The sequence below is a fragment of the Quercus lobata genome, chromosome 8 (assembly GCF_001633185.2).
Source record: "Quercus lobata isolate SW786 chromosome 8, ValleyOak3.0 Primary Assembly, whole genome shotgun sequence".
Lineage (NCBI taxonomy): Eukaryota > Viridiplantae > Streptophyta > Magnoliopsida > Fagales > Fagaceae > Quercus > Quercus lobata.
In genome coordinates, this window is record NC_044911.1 from 22941396 (window position 1) to 22956994 (window position 15599).

The window sequence follows — 15599 nt, forward strand, 5'->3', positions numbered from 1 at the left end:
ACAGAGGCATCAGAGCTGTCAAGCACTGAGAAACACATCTCTGTGCATGTCGGCACCATGTGGGTCAGCGATAGCATAGCATTGGACTGAACGCTATCAGCTATTGCAGGTGCCGGAGAGATAAGGTGCGAGGGAGGGACAGGCGAGGAGAACATAGACCGTGGGTTAGTCTGAGATTGAGTCAATGAGGGCTGGGAGGGTTTGGGTTTCCATTTAAAAGCAGGTTTAAGTTTGGGTTTATAATGGCCATTGGGCTTTGGGTTTGGATTTTGGCTGACCGAAGGGGCAGAATTAAGTTTGGGTTTAAAAAAGTCAATGGGCTTTGAATTTTGGCTAACCGAAGGGGCAGAATAAGGTTTGGGTTTTAAAAAGTCAATGGGCTTTGGATTTTGGCTGACCCAAGGGGCAGAATTAATTTTGGGTTTAAAAAAGTCACTGGGCTTTGGGTTTGGATTATGGCCAACCGAAGGGGCTGAATAAGGTTTGGGCTTAATAAAATCAATGGGCTTTGGGTTAGGGGCTTGGTCAACTGAAGGGTCCACCTCAAAAACATTGGACCAGCTAATCCTCCACTTACCATGAGGCCCACGATCCAACCTAATATATAGGTTCAAAAGCACCCCACCTTTAGTATCACCTGAAAAGACAGCCCCGAACAGAGCATTCTCCTTCCCAAGACAGCTCTCGCAAGAATCCTGGGTCTGAGCACCTGGATTTGGTAAGTTAGAGTTTCGAGAATCCAATATTAAATGCGAAGGATTCACTACGTCACGAGTATCCTGGTTCAAAGCATTCTCCACCGCTGCCTGCCTGTGAGTTTTGGGTTCACTACGTTGGCCTTGCACCACCGCTACCGCAAAAGATTTGGAGTCTTTAATGATAGACCCAGGTAAAAGCTTTGGAGGCAGATTGATGGCAAGAGTCCCTGGAGCTATAGCCTTCCTTAAGTGCAAACTAAATCCTCTCCTACCACTACCCGATTTTCCTTCCGGCACAATTATGAAACCTTTCCGACGGCCATGTAGAAGTTCTGAAATCATAAGAAAAGAGCCATGTGCATTTGAACCCAGTTGTAGAATAAAAACCATCTCTCCATCTCTAACAGATCGCGCAAAATGTCCAGGGGGCTCAGTGGAAATAAAGTCTTCCATCATGGATAACATTCTCTTAGCACTCTCTTTGCCCATGAACACAGATCGTAAAGAATCTCTGCCTCTCTCAAAAATGCGTAATAAGAAAAAAGTACCCCCTTCTTCAACAGAAAATTCAAAAGATTTTGACTCAATGAAGAAAAAGAGAGAGCCACCCATGACAAAGTAAGTAGAGAAGAGAAAAGATTGAAGAAAGTTTATGACTAATTCAAGGTAGCCAGGCCTTACACTCAACAAGAAAGTTTAAACTAACACTGATACATTTCATAGTTGGTCATTCTTTTCCACTGGGTTGGAGCAAAAAGGGTTAGAGAGGCAAAAATAACATCGGCTAATGCTTTAATCATCAACAGCTCCCCATGAGACAATAGGGATGAGGAAGCTTTCTAAACTTGATTCTTCTAAACATCTAGATAAGCAACCCACTTTAGTCTACCAGTACTCATGATTGAAAGAAGAGGGATGTATATTACATATATAATCTTCACCCTGTGGAATGCAGACAACCAATTCGAATTTATATAATTGATTTGATAGTCAGGCTAACGACTTCTTTGCGAAATTTCTTAATTTTTTGTCAATTCTTTGCAAATCTTTTACTTCTCAATTCTTTATATTACCCCTTTTTCTTCTAACAGTTTCAAGAAAATGCTAACATTAATATGCTTATAGTCATAATACATATGGAAAATGCTATAAGCCTTACTGAGTTTTAACATATCTATATCAGTTGGCAGATATAATATAAAAATTATATACCTTTGAAACACAGTTCCTTCAATATGTGTGTTTTCCATAAATTGAAGAGTAGATGCCTGATCTGTTGCATTAAATGCTTCGAGAATATTATGGTCCTATTATCAAGAAAAGAAATATCATAAAATAAAAACATATCCTTTGAAAAGAATTGTTGAAACTTCAAAAATTTACAAATCAAATCAACAAAAGATGGAACAAAAATTATTCCATTTTTCATCATGAATGCAAATCAAAGTCTACCCACCCATCCAAGGATGATAACTAGTAGTCTTGAATGCCAAAAGGACCACAGCCACCAATTTTGTAAACCAACATAAGCCACAAAGTAGTAAATAACAAATGGGTAAAACTTAGGTACGATTCCCTAAGGTGCATTAGATTAGATTTGCCAATTAAATTATCTAATTGTCCTTAGAATAGATAACATTGTTCACGCTTTATTGGTCAATGCAATCATGTATTTGAATTTAATTGGAGAACTTAATGTACCAGACCGAAGGAACTCATAAAAAATTACTAGTAAACAGTCTACCCTTGTGAGGTTAACCACTTGATAATACATATAGGCATTCCTTAAGAACAACACATCACATAATTCTACTCTTGTCAAAAATTTAATAACTTGAATCGCCAACAATGATAAAAGAAATTGACTCAATTGACTATTCTGACACTGAACATCACTAAGGGTAAAAAAGAAAAAGAAAATAAAAGGAGATGCTACTTTAACGAATACAGACAAAAAATAATTTGCAAAATTTATACAAATCATGAGAAAGGATAGACTACCTTGCTGATGATCATTGTTAATATCTCAAAACCTAGGCATATGGCATATAATGGGAAATGGTCACCAGCATCATTCCTCTCTAACGCTTTCTGCATAAACAGATAAAAGATAGGTCATTGACTCATTGTAAGAGAAATCCATAAATAACACTTAGAAATAACACATCCTTTTATTTTCTTAATAACTTTAAAATGTAAAAAGTTCATAGGTAAAAAGAGAATCTCAGCACGCACTTTATTTCATTGGTATTTGATGAATTAGTCTTCATGGAAACTAGATGTATATTTTGTATTTGCAAATTAAGAATTAATGAACCAACCATAATTACCATTTTAGAAACGGAAAAAGGAAGAACTAGCAAAATTGAACCCTAACCTGAGGAAAAAATTGGACCCGAACCCGAGATTTTGAACCCTTAGGGAAAACGGGGGGTTTGGGTCAACCCGCAACCCAAATTGACCCTAAAGGTTATATGAAAAATCAATTTTCTGAGCTCTTGTTGATGGCAAGTGATCTCTTAAGCATTCCTATTAGTGCAATTGCTTTTGAATCAACCTTTAGCACTGGAGGTAAAATTTTTACTCGGTATCATTCTTGTCTTTTGCCCGAGAATGTGGAAGCTTTAATTTGCACTCAAACTTGGTTATATGGATTTAATGGTAGCATTTAATACGTTTATAGAATAGTCACAGTTCTAAAATTTTAGTTCTTTATTGACTCTTTATATTGTATACTAAATATCTAAATTATATGTATGTAAATCTGAATTCTTATTTATTTTATTTTTTTTGAATGAATGAAAATGATCAAAATTTTGTATTGTAAATGAAAATGCTAGCGAAATTAGTCACCAACTTAAGATGCAATTCTCAAGTATGAGTATTTCAAAAGCTTGAGAGAAAGTGGGAAGAACAGGTTGCTGCTGCAAGTACACGTTGGGTGAGTAATTCAAGCCAAAAAGGTATAAGAGAATTAAGAAATTTAATTTCCACAATTAATTATGATGGTCAATCTGGAAGAAATACTCAAGGAAGTTTAAAATCCATTGGGACGGATCATTGTTCATGAATTTGAAACTTTTATCTTGGAATGTGAGGGGATTGAACAATCCCCAAAAGAGAGTAATTGCAAAGAACTTGCTGGCAGAGTGGAAATGTGATGTAGTTTGTCTACAGGAGACAAAATTGGATAGTATCAATTCTACTGGTGTGATGAATCTGTGGGGTAGCCGTTTTGTAGTGTGGGTGGCTTTGGATGCTAATCATACTACTGGGGGTGTATTATCAATTTGGGATAGAAGGATGTTTGAGAAAGTTGATTGTGTAGTAGGAAGGTTTTCAATTTTTGTATTGTTGAAGGGTGTGACAAATGGATTTGAATGGGTTTGTTCCAGGGTGTATGGACCGACGGATGTTAGTCTCAAGGATGCTCTATGGGTGGAACTCAATACTGTGAGGTTAAGATGGAGTTTGACATAGTGTTTGTTTGGTGATTTCAACGTTATCAAATACCCGATAGAGAGGTTTAGTTGCACTTCTTTCTCCCCAGACATGTTTAAATTTTCGGAATTCATTGGGAAACATTTTTGGGTTGACTTGCCTTTGATGGGGGGTGATTTCCCTTAGTTTCTGGGTTCCAACAACCCTTCAATGTCTAGAAAAGACAAAGTTTTGGTTTCAACAAAGTGGGAGGACCACTTCTTGGATGTGACCCAAAGGCTTCTTTCTCGTGTGTTGTCAAATCATTGCCCTCCTCTTGTGGAGGCGGGTGGTATGTCGAGGGGGAAGAGTTCTTTCAAATTTGAAAATATGTGGCTAAAGGTGGAGGGTTTTGTGGATAGAGTTCGCCAATGGTGGAATAGTTATCACTTTGTTGGGCCCCCTAGTTTTGTACTAGCATGCAAGTTGAAGGCTCTTGATGGGGATTTGAAACATTGGAACAAACATGTCTTTGGGGATGTGTCTTCTAGGAAAAAATGCTTATTGACTAAGCTTTTGGATCTCAATTCAAAGGAAGGTTAGCAAGTCTTGTCTCAAGAGGAGGAATCGAGAAGAGTTATTATTAAAGCTGATATTGAGTTTTTGGCTTCTTTGGAAGAGATTTCATGGAGGCAAAAATCGAAAGCTTTGTTCATAAAAGAAGGGGATAATAACACCTGGTTTTTTCACAGACTTGCTAACTCTCATAGACGAATGAATTTTATTAGGAGTGTCGAGGTGGATGGCGTGTTGTATGAGGGCGAATCAGATGTTCTAGATCATGTGGTGGCCTTTTATAAGAAACTTTACCAGGAGTTGGAATCCTAGAGGCCTACTATTGATGGCTTAGAATTTGATTGTCTAGATGAGACTGAGAAGCTCTCACTAGAGAGGGATTTTGAGAAGAAGGAGATTCTTGAGGCATTAAAGGAGGCTGAGGAGGCCCTGGGGCCTGATGGGTGTACTATGGCATTCTTCCAAAAATGCTAGAGTGTAGTGGAAAGGGATTTTATGGCTTTCTTTGCATATTTTCATAGACATGGCATCTTTGAGAAATCTCTTAATGCCACGTTTCTTTGTTTGATCCCTAAAAAGGTCAATGCTATTTGTATTAAGGACTTTCGCCCTATTAGTCTTGAGAGCAGCTTGTATAAGCTTCTGGCAAAGGTTTTAGCTCATAGGCTAAGAGGTGTTCTGGATAAGCTCGTTTCTGACTCTCAAAATTCTCTTGTTGGAGGGAGACAAATTCTCGATTCAATCCTTATTGCAAATGAGTGTCTAGATAGTAGAATAAAAAGTGGGATTCCTGGTGTGATTGTCAAGCTGGATATTGAGAAGGCCTACGATCATGTGAACTGGAATGCTTTATTCTACCTTATGGAGAGGATGGGTTTGGGGGAGAGGTGGCGGAGATGGATGAAGGCTTGCATTTCTACAGTTAGGTTCTTGGTTCTTGTTAATGGTTCTCTAGCGGGTTTTTCTGGCAATTCTCGCGGTCTCCATCAAGGGGATCCTTTATCTCTACTCTTATTCCTCTTGGTGATGGAGGTTAAGGCAAGTTGCTGAAGAAGATGGAAGTGGGCGGTTTCTTGAGCAGATTCCAAGTAGGCTCCCACGTGCAAGGGGGTTTGAAAATCTCCCATCTTCTTTTTGAAGATGACACTATCTTATTTTGTGATGCTTCTAGAGAACAATTATTATATGTAAGAATGGTGTTGATTTTCTTTGAAGCCATCACAGGTTTGAAAGTCGATGTTGGTAAGAGTGAGATTATGCCAGTAGGTGAGGTAGGCAATTTACATGCCCTAGCTCGTGTGTTATGTTGTAGGGTGGGAAATCTATCTATGAATTACTTGGGTATGCCTCTTGGGGCACATTACAAGGATCCCTCGATATGGAATTCAATTCTAGAAAAAATGGAAAGGAGACTTTCTAGGTGGAAACAGTGATATTTGTCTAAGGGTGGCAAACTTATTTTGTTAAAGAGTACTCTTTCGAGCCTTCCTACTTATTTTTTATCTCTATTCACTATTCCTCAACCAGATTGGAGAAGATACAAAGGAATTTCCTTTGGGGGACTTTTGATGAGGTCTTTAAATATTCTTTAGTCGCGTGGGAGAAAGTTTGTTTACCGATGAAGGAAGGTGGTTTGGGGATAAGGAGGGTGGGGTTGTTTAATCAAGCCTTGCTTGGTAAGTGGTTATGGCACTTTGGGAAAAAAGTTCACAGGTCATGGCGTCAAGTTATAGCAACCAAATATGAAGTTGATAGTGGGGGTTGGTGTACTAGGGATGTTCGAGGGACCCATGGCTGTGGACTGTGGAGAATATTAGAGCAGGAGTTAAGAGTTTCTTTAGACAGGTGGAGTATGCTGTGGGGGAAGGCCATCGTATTCGTTTTTGGTATGACCCTTGGAGTGGGCCTATCCCTCTAAAGGATCTCTATCCAGATCTGTTTGCTTGTGCTGTTTCCAAAGAAGCTTGGATTTTTTATTTGGTCGTTTCTAATTTAGAAGCAGGTAATAAAAGCTGGAATTTACAATTCCGTCGAGCTTTTCATGAAAGGGAGGTAGAGAGATCATGATCTCTACTCAAGCATCTTTATTCTAATATGCCAAGTGGTGAGGGAGATGATACATTGACTTGGAAGTTGAATCATTCAGGGGTCTTTGATGTTTGCTCTTACTATAACTTGCTAGCTAACCCAGCTGGCTCTTCTTCTATCCCTTTTCCCTGGAAGTGCATTTGGAGTACAAAGGTACCTAAAAGGGTGTCTTTCTTTTTATGGACAGCAACTAGGGGTAGTATTCCTACCATTGATAATCTAGTTCTTAGGCGTTTACCATTGTTTAATTGGTGTTGCATGTGCCGGTGAAATGAGGAAACTGTGGATCATCTTCTACTTCATTGTAAGTTTGCTTATGCCTTGTGGAGTGAAGTTTTTTTGATATTTGGAATCCAGTGGGTGATGTCGAAGACAGTAGCCTCCCTTCTTTTTGGCGGTGGAATTGGCCGGGGAAGCATTCCCCTAATTTTTGGAATATGATTCCAGCTTGTTTGATGTGGTTAATTTGGTGGGAGCGTAATAATCGTACTTTTGAAGATATTGTGAGAGCAATAGATCTTTTAAAGCCTATACTAGCTGGGACCTTATTTCAGTGGGGTAAAATTTAGGGTTTTACACAATGTATTTCCATTTCTGAATTTCTTCTTTCTATTCGTATCTCTTCCTGAGGTACTTGTATTCGTTTTAAATTCTGAGTGTTCACCATCGGGAACATGATGTCCTTTTTATGAAATAAATCTTTGATTACCTATCAAAAAAAAAATGTCTGTGGTGATTTGGAGCATGATCCCTCACAACCTCATGTGGAATATTTGGCAAGAGAGGAATACCCATACTTTTGAAGGAAATGAGAGATCAACCAATGACTTGAAGTTGTCTTTCCTCCTGATGTTGTTAGAGTGGACAAATGTTTTGGGTGTCTTTACTTTTGTTTCTTTGGTTGATTTGCTTGATAGTTGTACTTTCCATGCTCCATAGTTTTTGATGTATTGCTGGTTCCTTAGCATAGTGCATGCGTTCTTTGGTTCCTTGTATTGTTCTCTTTATTTTCAATGAAGCTTTTGTTAATGTGGTTAGTTTGGCAAGAACGTAATAACTGTATCTTTGAAGATAATGAGATATCTTTAGATATTTTAAAACATCCTCTTTTTGGTACTTTATTTCAATGGGCTCGTATTTGGGGTCTTACACAATGTATTTCAATTTCTGCTTTCTACAACAATATGTTAGCTGTTAGCTTTAGCTCTTGAGCTTTTTGTATTTTCTTTTTATTGCTTATCAAAAAAAAGTAACTAGGTACTTTCATGATAGAAAGCTTGATATAGGAAACTGTAGCCTGTCAAAAGCTGTCAACCCCAATATTGCAGATATGTAATTATTACCTTAAAAATCCTCTCAACAACTTTGTAGTACAGACCAGTTTTAGCCCACCCTCCTGTGAAGAGCACTCCATTGACCAAGTTGAGCTTCTGTAATGCAGCTGTATGTCATTAGCATGACGCTATAATTTTCTATAGGTAATGTTACAAACAGAGCCATGGGTCTTGACCCACGAACCTTGCCCTCCACCTTACTCTTACAAGAGAAAAGGTGTCATTTGAGCTGGAGCTCATTGCAAGCAGAGATGATATAAGTGCTAAAATATGTAATTTATCAACATATCAAGTTTCTCCAAATAACTAGATAACAGTAATACTGCAATATCAAATTATCAAACAAATTCAAAGGAACCGAGCCAACAGCCAATACGCACACCAAGAACTTAAATTATTGGATTTTGGATGGGATATACTGAAATAATTGGACCTCTTGATAGTAATGCATAATCTATAGGTTGGTCCAGTTAAAATCCCCCAGATCCCCAGGTTTTTGGGACTATATATATATATATATTGATGGTGGAATCATAACATGGTTAAAGAAAGGATATTCTCTTTGGAAGCCTAAATCTAAGGCAAAGCCCAAGAATAATGCTCTATTTGTTTTGATGTAAAATATTTTCACATTTTACCATATTTGTTTTGCAGTAAAATAATTCATCAAATGTAAAATATTTTCAGTCAAAGGAAAAACTAAAGGCAAAAACTGTAAAATATTTTACACTTAAAAAATCAGTAAAACGTTTTACAATTTCTTCTCCTCTCTCACTTTTTCAACTTCTCCCCCTATCTTAACTTTCTCAGTTCTTCTCCCTCTCTCCATCTCTCAACTCTCTCATTCACAAGGCCACAACCCTCTCATCTCCACCCATCTCACACCGTTGCCCACCCACTGACCGACCCCAACCACCATCATTGGCACTACAAAACCTCATCATGTCTCTTCTGCAAAAATTCATCTTTCTCTTCTCTCTTGCACTGCCTTGGGTCCAACGACGGTCTTAAGTTTTTGGTGGCTACGCCCGATCTCACCTCTGCTAGGATTAGATTTTCAGATTATGTTCTTTGTTTCTTGGGTTTTTGATCTGAGTTCGTAAAGGTTTTTCTTGGTTGATGGAGATTGCCTTTTGGCTGGTTTTTCCGATCTCCTTTTTTTTTTTTTTTTGGTTTTTCCGATCTGGATTTTTGGTTGACGGTGGTTGTCATTTGAATGGACAATGGTGGTTTGGTGGTTGGTGGCTGTTTTTTGAATGGTTGGTGGTGTTTTGGTGGCTGTTTTTTCTTCCGATGTGGGGTTTTGGGGGGTGGGTGGTGGTGGTGGTGGTCTATGCACCAGTTTTTTTTTTTTTTTTGGCTGAAGGTCTGTGCACCAGTTGAGTTTTGAGAAATATGAAAAAAATATTCATTTTACAGTGAAACATACAATTTTTCACTGTATTTTCATGTTGACAATCAAACACGGTAAAATATTTTACATCTACAATATTTTACTTCAAAACAAACTGAGCATTAGTGTCCATGGTAGTTAATTAACTTTTTTATTTTTTATTTGGCTAGTCTTGAGTCAAGGGTATTTTAGTAATTTTACAATTGTTGGGTATGGGCCATAGTTACAGGCCATGGAATTTATTAACGAATCTTATTTAATTATAGGTTTTTATGTATGGGCTTTGGTTTAATTTATTAGGTTTAAATAGTAGTCCTAATACTAGTAGGAGTCCTAATACCTAGGTTGCACGGACACGCCATTTTTGGCGTCGTGTCGGTGTCGGACACGTGTCGGACACCGGAACGGGTACGACTCGCTAGATTCCGGTGTCCGGCGAGTGTCTCTTTTTTTTTTTTTTTTTTTTTTCGCTTCTCCGACACGGCTCCGACACGCCAGCGGTGAAATAAAAAAAGGAAATCACAGATTTTGACTTACCAATAACATTGATTTTGTGAAACAACAAGCCGGAGAAGTCCCGAAACCCACATCTCAAGTTCTCACTTCTCAACCCACCCACCCTCTGCTCTGCCCGCTGCTGCCGTTGCCCTCTGTTCCTCGCCAGAGCTAGATCGGGCCAATCGGCGAGCTCCATCGACGTCGACGCCGTGTTTGTCCCTTCCGATCTCTCTCTCTCTCAGCGTCAGGTCCTACCTCTTTAAGCTTCTCTCTGTTTTTTCTTTTTTTTCCAGATATTCGGCCATTTGGTTTGGGTGAATGACTGAATGGGTTAGTGGGTTACTTATAACACGCTTTTTTTTTTTTAATCCCACTCTCACTGTCCCGCTACTGTGTTTCTTTACTCAGCCCTTCAGCCTTTTGTTTTGCCTCAAATTATAATGTTTATTATAAATGGGTCCTGTTAACAAATCTATTTTTGAAAATTTTTTATTAAGAATTAAAATAGTTGTCAAAACTTTTTCAATTCCTAATAAACTTTTTTCAAAATTGGTTTATTATTTTGTGCCCTTAGGACACATATTAGTAAAATCCATTATAAATTTAGTGATTCTTGTTTTTGTATGTCCTGCTATAGTTTTATTTATTTATTTATTAAAGTTAAATATTATAGATGATTTTACTAAAATGAATATTGAAAGTGAAAAATCAGCTCAGTCAGTTGCCTAATTTAAATTCTAGACATAAACGTATTTTATGTCTAAAAATATTTAAAAATATGCCTAAATATAAAATTTAATTAATTATTTAACCGCCGTGTCCCCGCCGTGTCGTGTCCTTATTTTTAAAAAATTGGCGTATCCCTGTGTCCGTGTCCGTGTCGTGTCCGTGTCCGTATCCGTGTCCGTGCAACATAGCCTAATACTACTAGTACAAGTAAGAGTCTTTATATATATATATATATATATATATTGTACTCAATGTATTCAAAAGGTAGAAGTAGTTGATTAATAAAATTGAGTGTTTTGAGCAATGGGCAATGTTCATGGGTACTGTTCACACAGCCCCTAAACAGCTCTAACTTCTCTCTGATTCTTCATCATTCCTAACCCAAAAACCACCACAACTAAACGTAGACAAATCCCTAATTTGTCCTACATCACATATATATATATATATATATTCCCACTTATGTAGATTCTCTTCATTGTCTTTTTAATTCCATTATGTTCTTTAACTGTTCCTAAGTTCTTTTTCAAAATGAATAAGAAATGCGATTCACATGGCTCAACAATGTATAAAGTCACCACTAAATCTATCAATTTCAGGTTTTGATTAATCACCATCCAATTACCTACATGTACACAATGTTCTAGACATGAGAATACATTTTGCATTTTGTTTTTCTTATTTAGGTAGTATTTGGTAACTCTACTTTCTTTCTTTCTTTTTTTTGGATAAGTAGGTTGCGTTTGGTAACTCTACTAGTATTCCATAAAATAAATAAAAACAATATGTATTCTAGCAAAATGATTTCTAAAAATTATATTATGACAGAATGCCTGTTTATAAAAAAACTAAATTTGGTTTAATGCTGAAACTTCTACTAAAAAGTAATTATGCTGAATGAAATTGAGTTTAGCTATGTTATTGGAGAATGCATTTTTTCCAATTAATTAATTTTACAATTAGAATATTAACCATTTAATGAATTTTTAAAATAATAACCCTATCACCAAAAAAAATATAGGTAGATACCAGAAGAAAAAAAAATCCTTATTTTAATTATATCTTCCTTCTCAATTCTCTCTCGTCTTTTTTTTTTTTTCTTTCATTTTCCTCTTTAAAATTAACCAGCCCAAATGCTCAAGCTAAACCTTTTTCTTTTTTCTATTTCCCTCTCTTCCACAAGACTCCCCTTTCATCCTCCTTTCTTTTTTCCTCTGTTTTTTTCTTATCCCTCTACTCATTCATGGTTCACCAGTGCATCAAAATCAAATGGAGAAGCTGACATTAATGTTTTTTTGGCAAGTGCATCCAAATCTCATAAGCTGCCCCAGAGTTACATTTCTGCAATGCAGCAATGGAAGAGTTGTCGAGCAGTGGTGATTGGGTGCTTCTAGGGGATTGAAGTGATTTGTGTGTAGGTTGTGGTAGCAGGTTCTTTGCTTTGGAGTCAATGAGGGAAGCAGCTCTGTTGGAGGGCTGGAAGTTGGATCTGTTGGCAATGGCTGTCTGAGGGGAGGTTGGAGGGATGTGACCTGGGCACGATGATTGTATGGTGTTCATGGTGGTGGCCTTTGGGTAGTGAATGGGTGAATGGGTGCGAGGTTAAACTGGCAATCATGTATGTTAACCGTGATTTTTTAAGTTAATATTTGAAAAAACTATATATATATATATATTGGCTAAAATAATGTCTCCATCCCTAACTTTACCTAAAATTCAGTTTTCCTCCCAAAACTTTAAAAAGGTTTGCTTTTCATCCCTAAACTTTGCATAATGTTCTACTTTATGCCTTTTTGTCTATGTCCATTAGTTTTATAAACTCCGCAGCCTAACGGAAAGCTAATGTGGTATTTGACTTTGACCAAATTGTTTCCTTTTTAAAAAATTGAAAATATGGTTTGAAATAGGTAAACATGGAAAAAAATATATATAACCAAGACAAATTACCCAATGTCCCCCTTGGACTTCAACAAAAATCGCTAACACCCAATCATTGAACTTTTTTCCCCCCATTTGCTCAAGAACCAAACAGTACGCATAACATAACCACTCAACAATCCCAATACTCAAAGTTGTTTGCTTTTAAAGGGCCTTATAGAGAAGATTATATTGATCAACATAGATTGATTCAGAAATATGCTTGTCTTAAATTTATGTATTTAATAACAACCAATCCAAACAAAATCAAACAAATAACATTTGAAAAAAGAAAACATAAAATCTAAATCTTTCTAAAAACGAAGAATAATAATTAGTTATATAACGGCTCAAAATATGGGTAGTGAATAGTGATATATCACGACGGTTGGCAAGGCCTATTGGGCCAATTACAATGAAAGAGACCTTAAATTCACAAATCGTCATTGTCCCCTCAGTACGCATAAGCTAAACACAAACATAACAAAAATGATAACCTTAAAAACAAATGAGAAAACTTCAATCTAAAACAAGCAAAAGAGAAAGAGAATCTCACAAATTGTGTGGTTCTAAGCCCTAAGTTCCTAACTCATTGATAGGGAAGTTTTATTGAAATCCAAGGAAGATGTTGTGGGGTAATTTGTCTTAATGATATTTTTTTTATTCCAATGATTTCATGACATGTGTTCAACCTTTTTTTTTTTTTTTTATAAATAGTTTGGTCCAAGTCAAATACCACAACAGCATTCCCGTTAGGCCACATATGATATAAACTAACAAACAGCTAAACATAGACAAAAGGACATAAAGCAGAATGTTTTGCAAAGATCAGGGACAAAAGATGAAACTTTTACAGTTTAGGGACAAAAACCGATTTTTTGGTAAATTTTAGCCACGAAAACAACATTTTGGCCAAAAATTATAATTTCATAATATTTTTATAATGAATTATTCCTTTTATAGAAAAAAAAACATTCTCCAGTTCTATAACCAAACACAACTTCATTCAGAGTAATTACATTTTCGTGAGAATTTTAATATAATAATAAAATAAAATGAATTATTCCTTTTATAGAAAAAAAAAAAAAAAAAAAAATTCTCCAGTTCTATAACCAAACACAACTTCATTCAGAGTAATTACATTTTCGTGAGAATTTTAATATAATAATAAAATAAAAATAATATATTAAAGAAAAGGTATTTTAGCAACATTCATTAAGGAAAAATTCATTCTATTTTACCAGAAAAATCTATCTGCACCATCGGCGTATGAAAATATATCTAGAATTAAAAAATAAAGAAGGCATCAATCCCAATCCATCCATCCCCCTTGCTGTCAAAACTCAATTAGCACAAACGCCTCCTAATCATCGCAATATACTCAAAAAGCTCATCATCTATCTGACCTGAACCCTAATCTAATAAATAAATAAAAAGCCCAAATAATTCTTCTTCTTTATCAAATTTCAACTAGCATAATAAATAAAACCTTGAAAGAAGAAGTAAGGTTAATTAAATAATAATAGTACCTGGAAAAGAATGTGGGAAGGTTCATTATAGATGAGAGGAATAACACGAGCACCAGCGGATTCAACGAATTTGACATAGGAGGCCGCAATGTAGGAAGCGTTTGAGGCATTGTTGAGACGTCCAGAGGCGCCGTCGCCCGGGTGGCTCAGAATTCCGATGACCGGCCGGTAGTTGAGGTTGGGATCTGGAGCGATACAGGTGGTGGTGGAGGAGTCGGCGAGACCGAGTTGATGATTTTGAGTTGGGAGAAGAATCGTTGACTGAGCTTTGGCGAGACTGAGTTCTTTTGAGTAAGAAATGAGGAGAGGGATCCAGAGGTAGTTCCAGATTTCAGAGTAAGAGGAAGAGGAAACGACGTCGTTCTTCGGCATGTCTGAGCCAGTACTGGAAGATGAAGATGAAGATGACGAGGATGAGTACTGGGGAACAGCGTCGTTTGTCATTACTTGTAAATTGTAAATTTGTATTCAAAAGCAGGAAAGAGAAGGACATTGAAATTTATGAAGTGAATTGACGAATGATGATATTTGATACAAACTACTATAATAGACTGAAAGAGACAGGAACGGTGGGACTCAATTAGGGGTTGTTTGGTTAGGACTTTTTCATCATTCAGTTTTTGTCACTCTTTATTATTCATCACTCATCATTTAGGGCATGTTTGATAGACTGTAATGATAATTATATAAGAATAGAAATAGCTATTACAAGGAATGGAAAATGTTGTAATATAATAATTATTTTTATTCAGTTGTTTGGGAACCCTATAGTAATAGAATTGTGAATATGTATTCCACATGTTTGGTACAACACCTTCAAACGATATAATGAAAGTTTTTTAAATCAAATTGCCTAAAATGCCCTTATTATAATAAATACATTTTTTATAAGATTCCTTTAATAATCCCAATCTGGAATGGAGACCTCTAATGAATTTTTTTTTTTTTTTTTTGGTTTAATAAACCCAATCCTTTTTTTTTGGATTACTTTCATTTCATTGCATTAAAATTAACTTGTCTTTTTTTTTTTTTTTCTCAACGTTGTCTCACACCTGTAAAATTTGCCCAACAAACAGTATCACTATTTCATTATTCTTTCAACTGTAAATACTACCAACAACTAAATATCTCAGTTTGAAATCTCATTCATTCATTTTTATTGATGTACGTTCTTTGTTTCTATTAGGAGCTTAAGAAAAAAAGACTAAATCTTAGACCCTGCCCCAGTATTAAAGGTATCATTTTTCCCTAATATATATATATATATATATATATATATGTATATTTGGTTAATAGGAACTAGAAGTATCCTGGGACAAAAGCATAACTAGAAGTATGCTTGAGCAAATTCACCAGCCTTTTTATTTCTTTTAGCTAGGGCATCAGCAACAAAATTACAAGTAGCACATGAATGAAA

General features: G+C 36.3%; 1 protein-coding gene across 4 annotated transcripts in view; it reads right to left on the reverse strand.

Moving 5' to 3' along the window:
• The window catches only part of LOC115955772 (gamma-glutamyl hydrolase 2-like), a 50797-nt gene extending 36049 nt beyond the window's left edge, over positions 1-14748 (reverse strand). For 2 of the 4 annotated variants that reach the window (XM_031074095.1, XM_031074098.1), the window contains exons 1-4: positions 14183-14699; positions 8126-8212; positions 2700-2789; positions 1911-2005 (exon numbers count right to left, since the gene is read on the reverse strand). In XM_031074095.1, coding sequence (XP_030929955.1) covers positions 1911-2005; positions 2700-2789; positions 8126-8212; positions 14183-14626 — 716 coding nt within the window. In that variant the 5' untranslated portion in view covers positions 14627-14699. Of the gene's footprint in view, positions 1-1910; positions 2006-2699; positions 2790-8125; positions 8213-14182 lie in introns of all 4 variants that reach the window. The other 2 variants (XM_031074097.1, XM_031074096.1) reach the window with 2 other exon arrangements.
• Between the last annotated feature and the right edge of the window lie 851 nt (positions 14749-15599).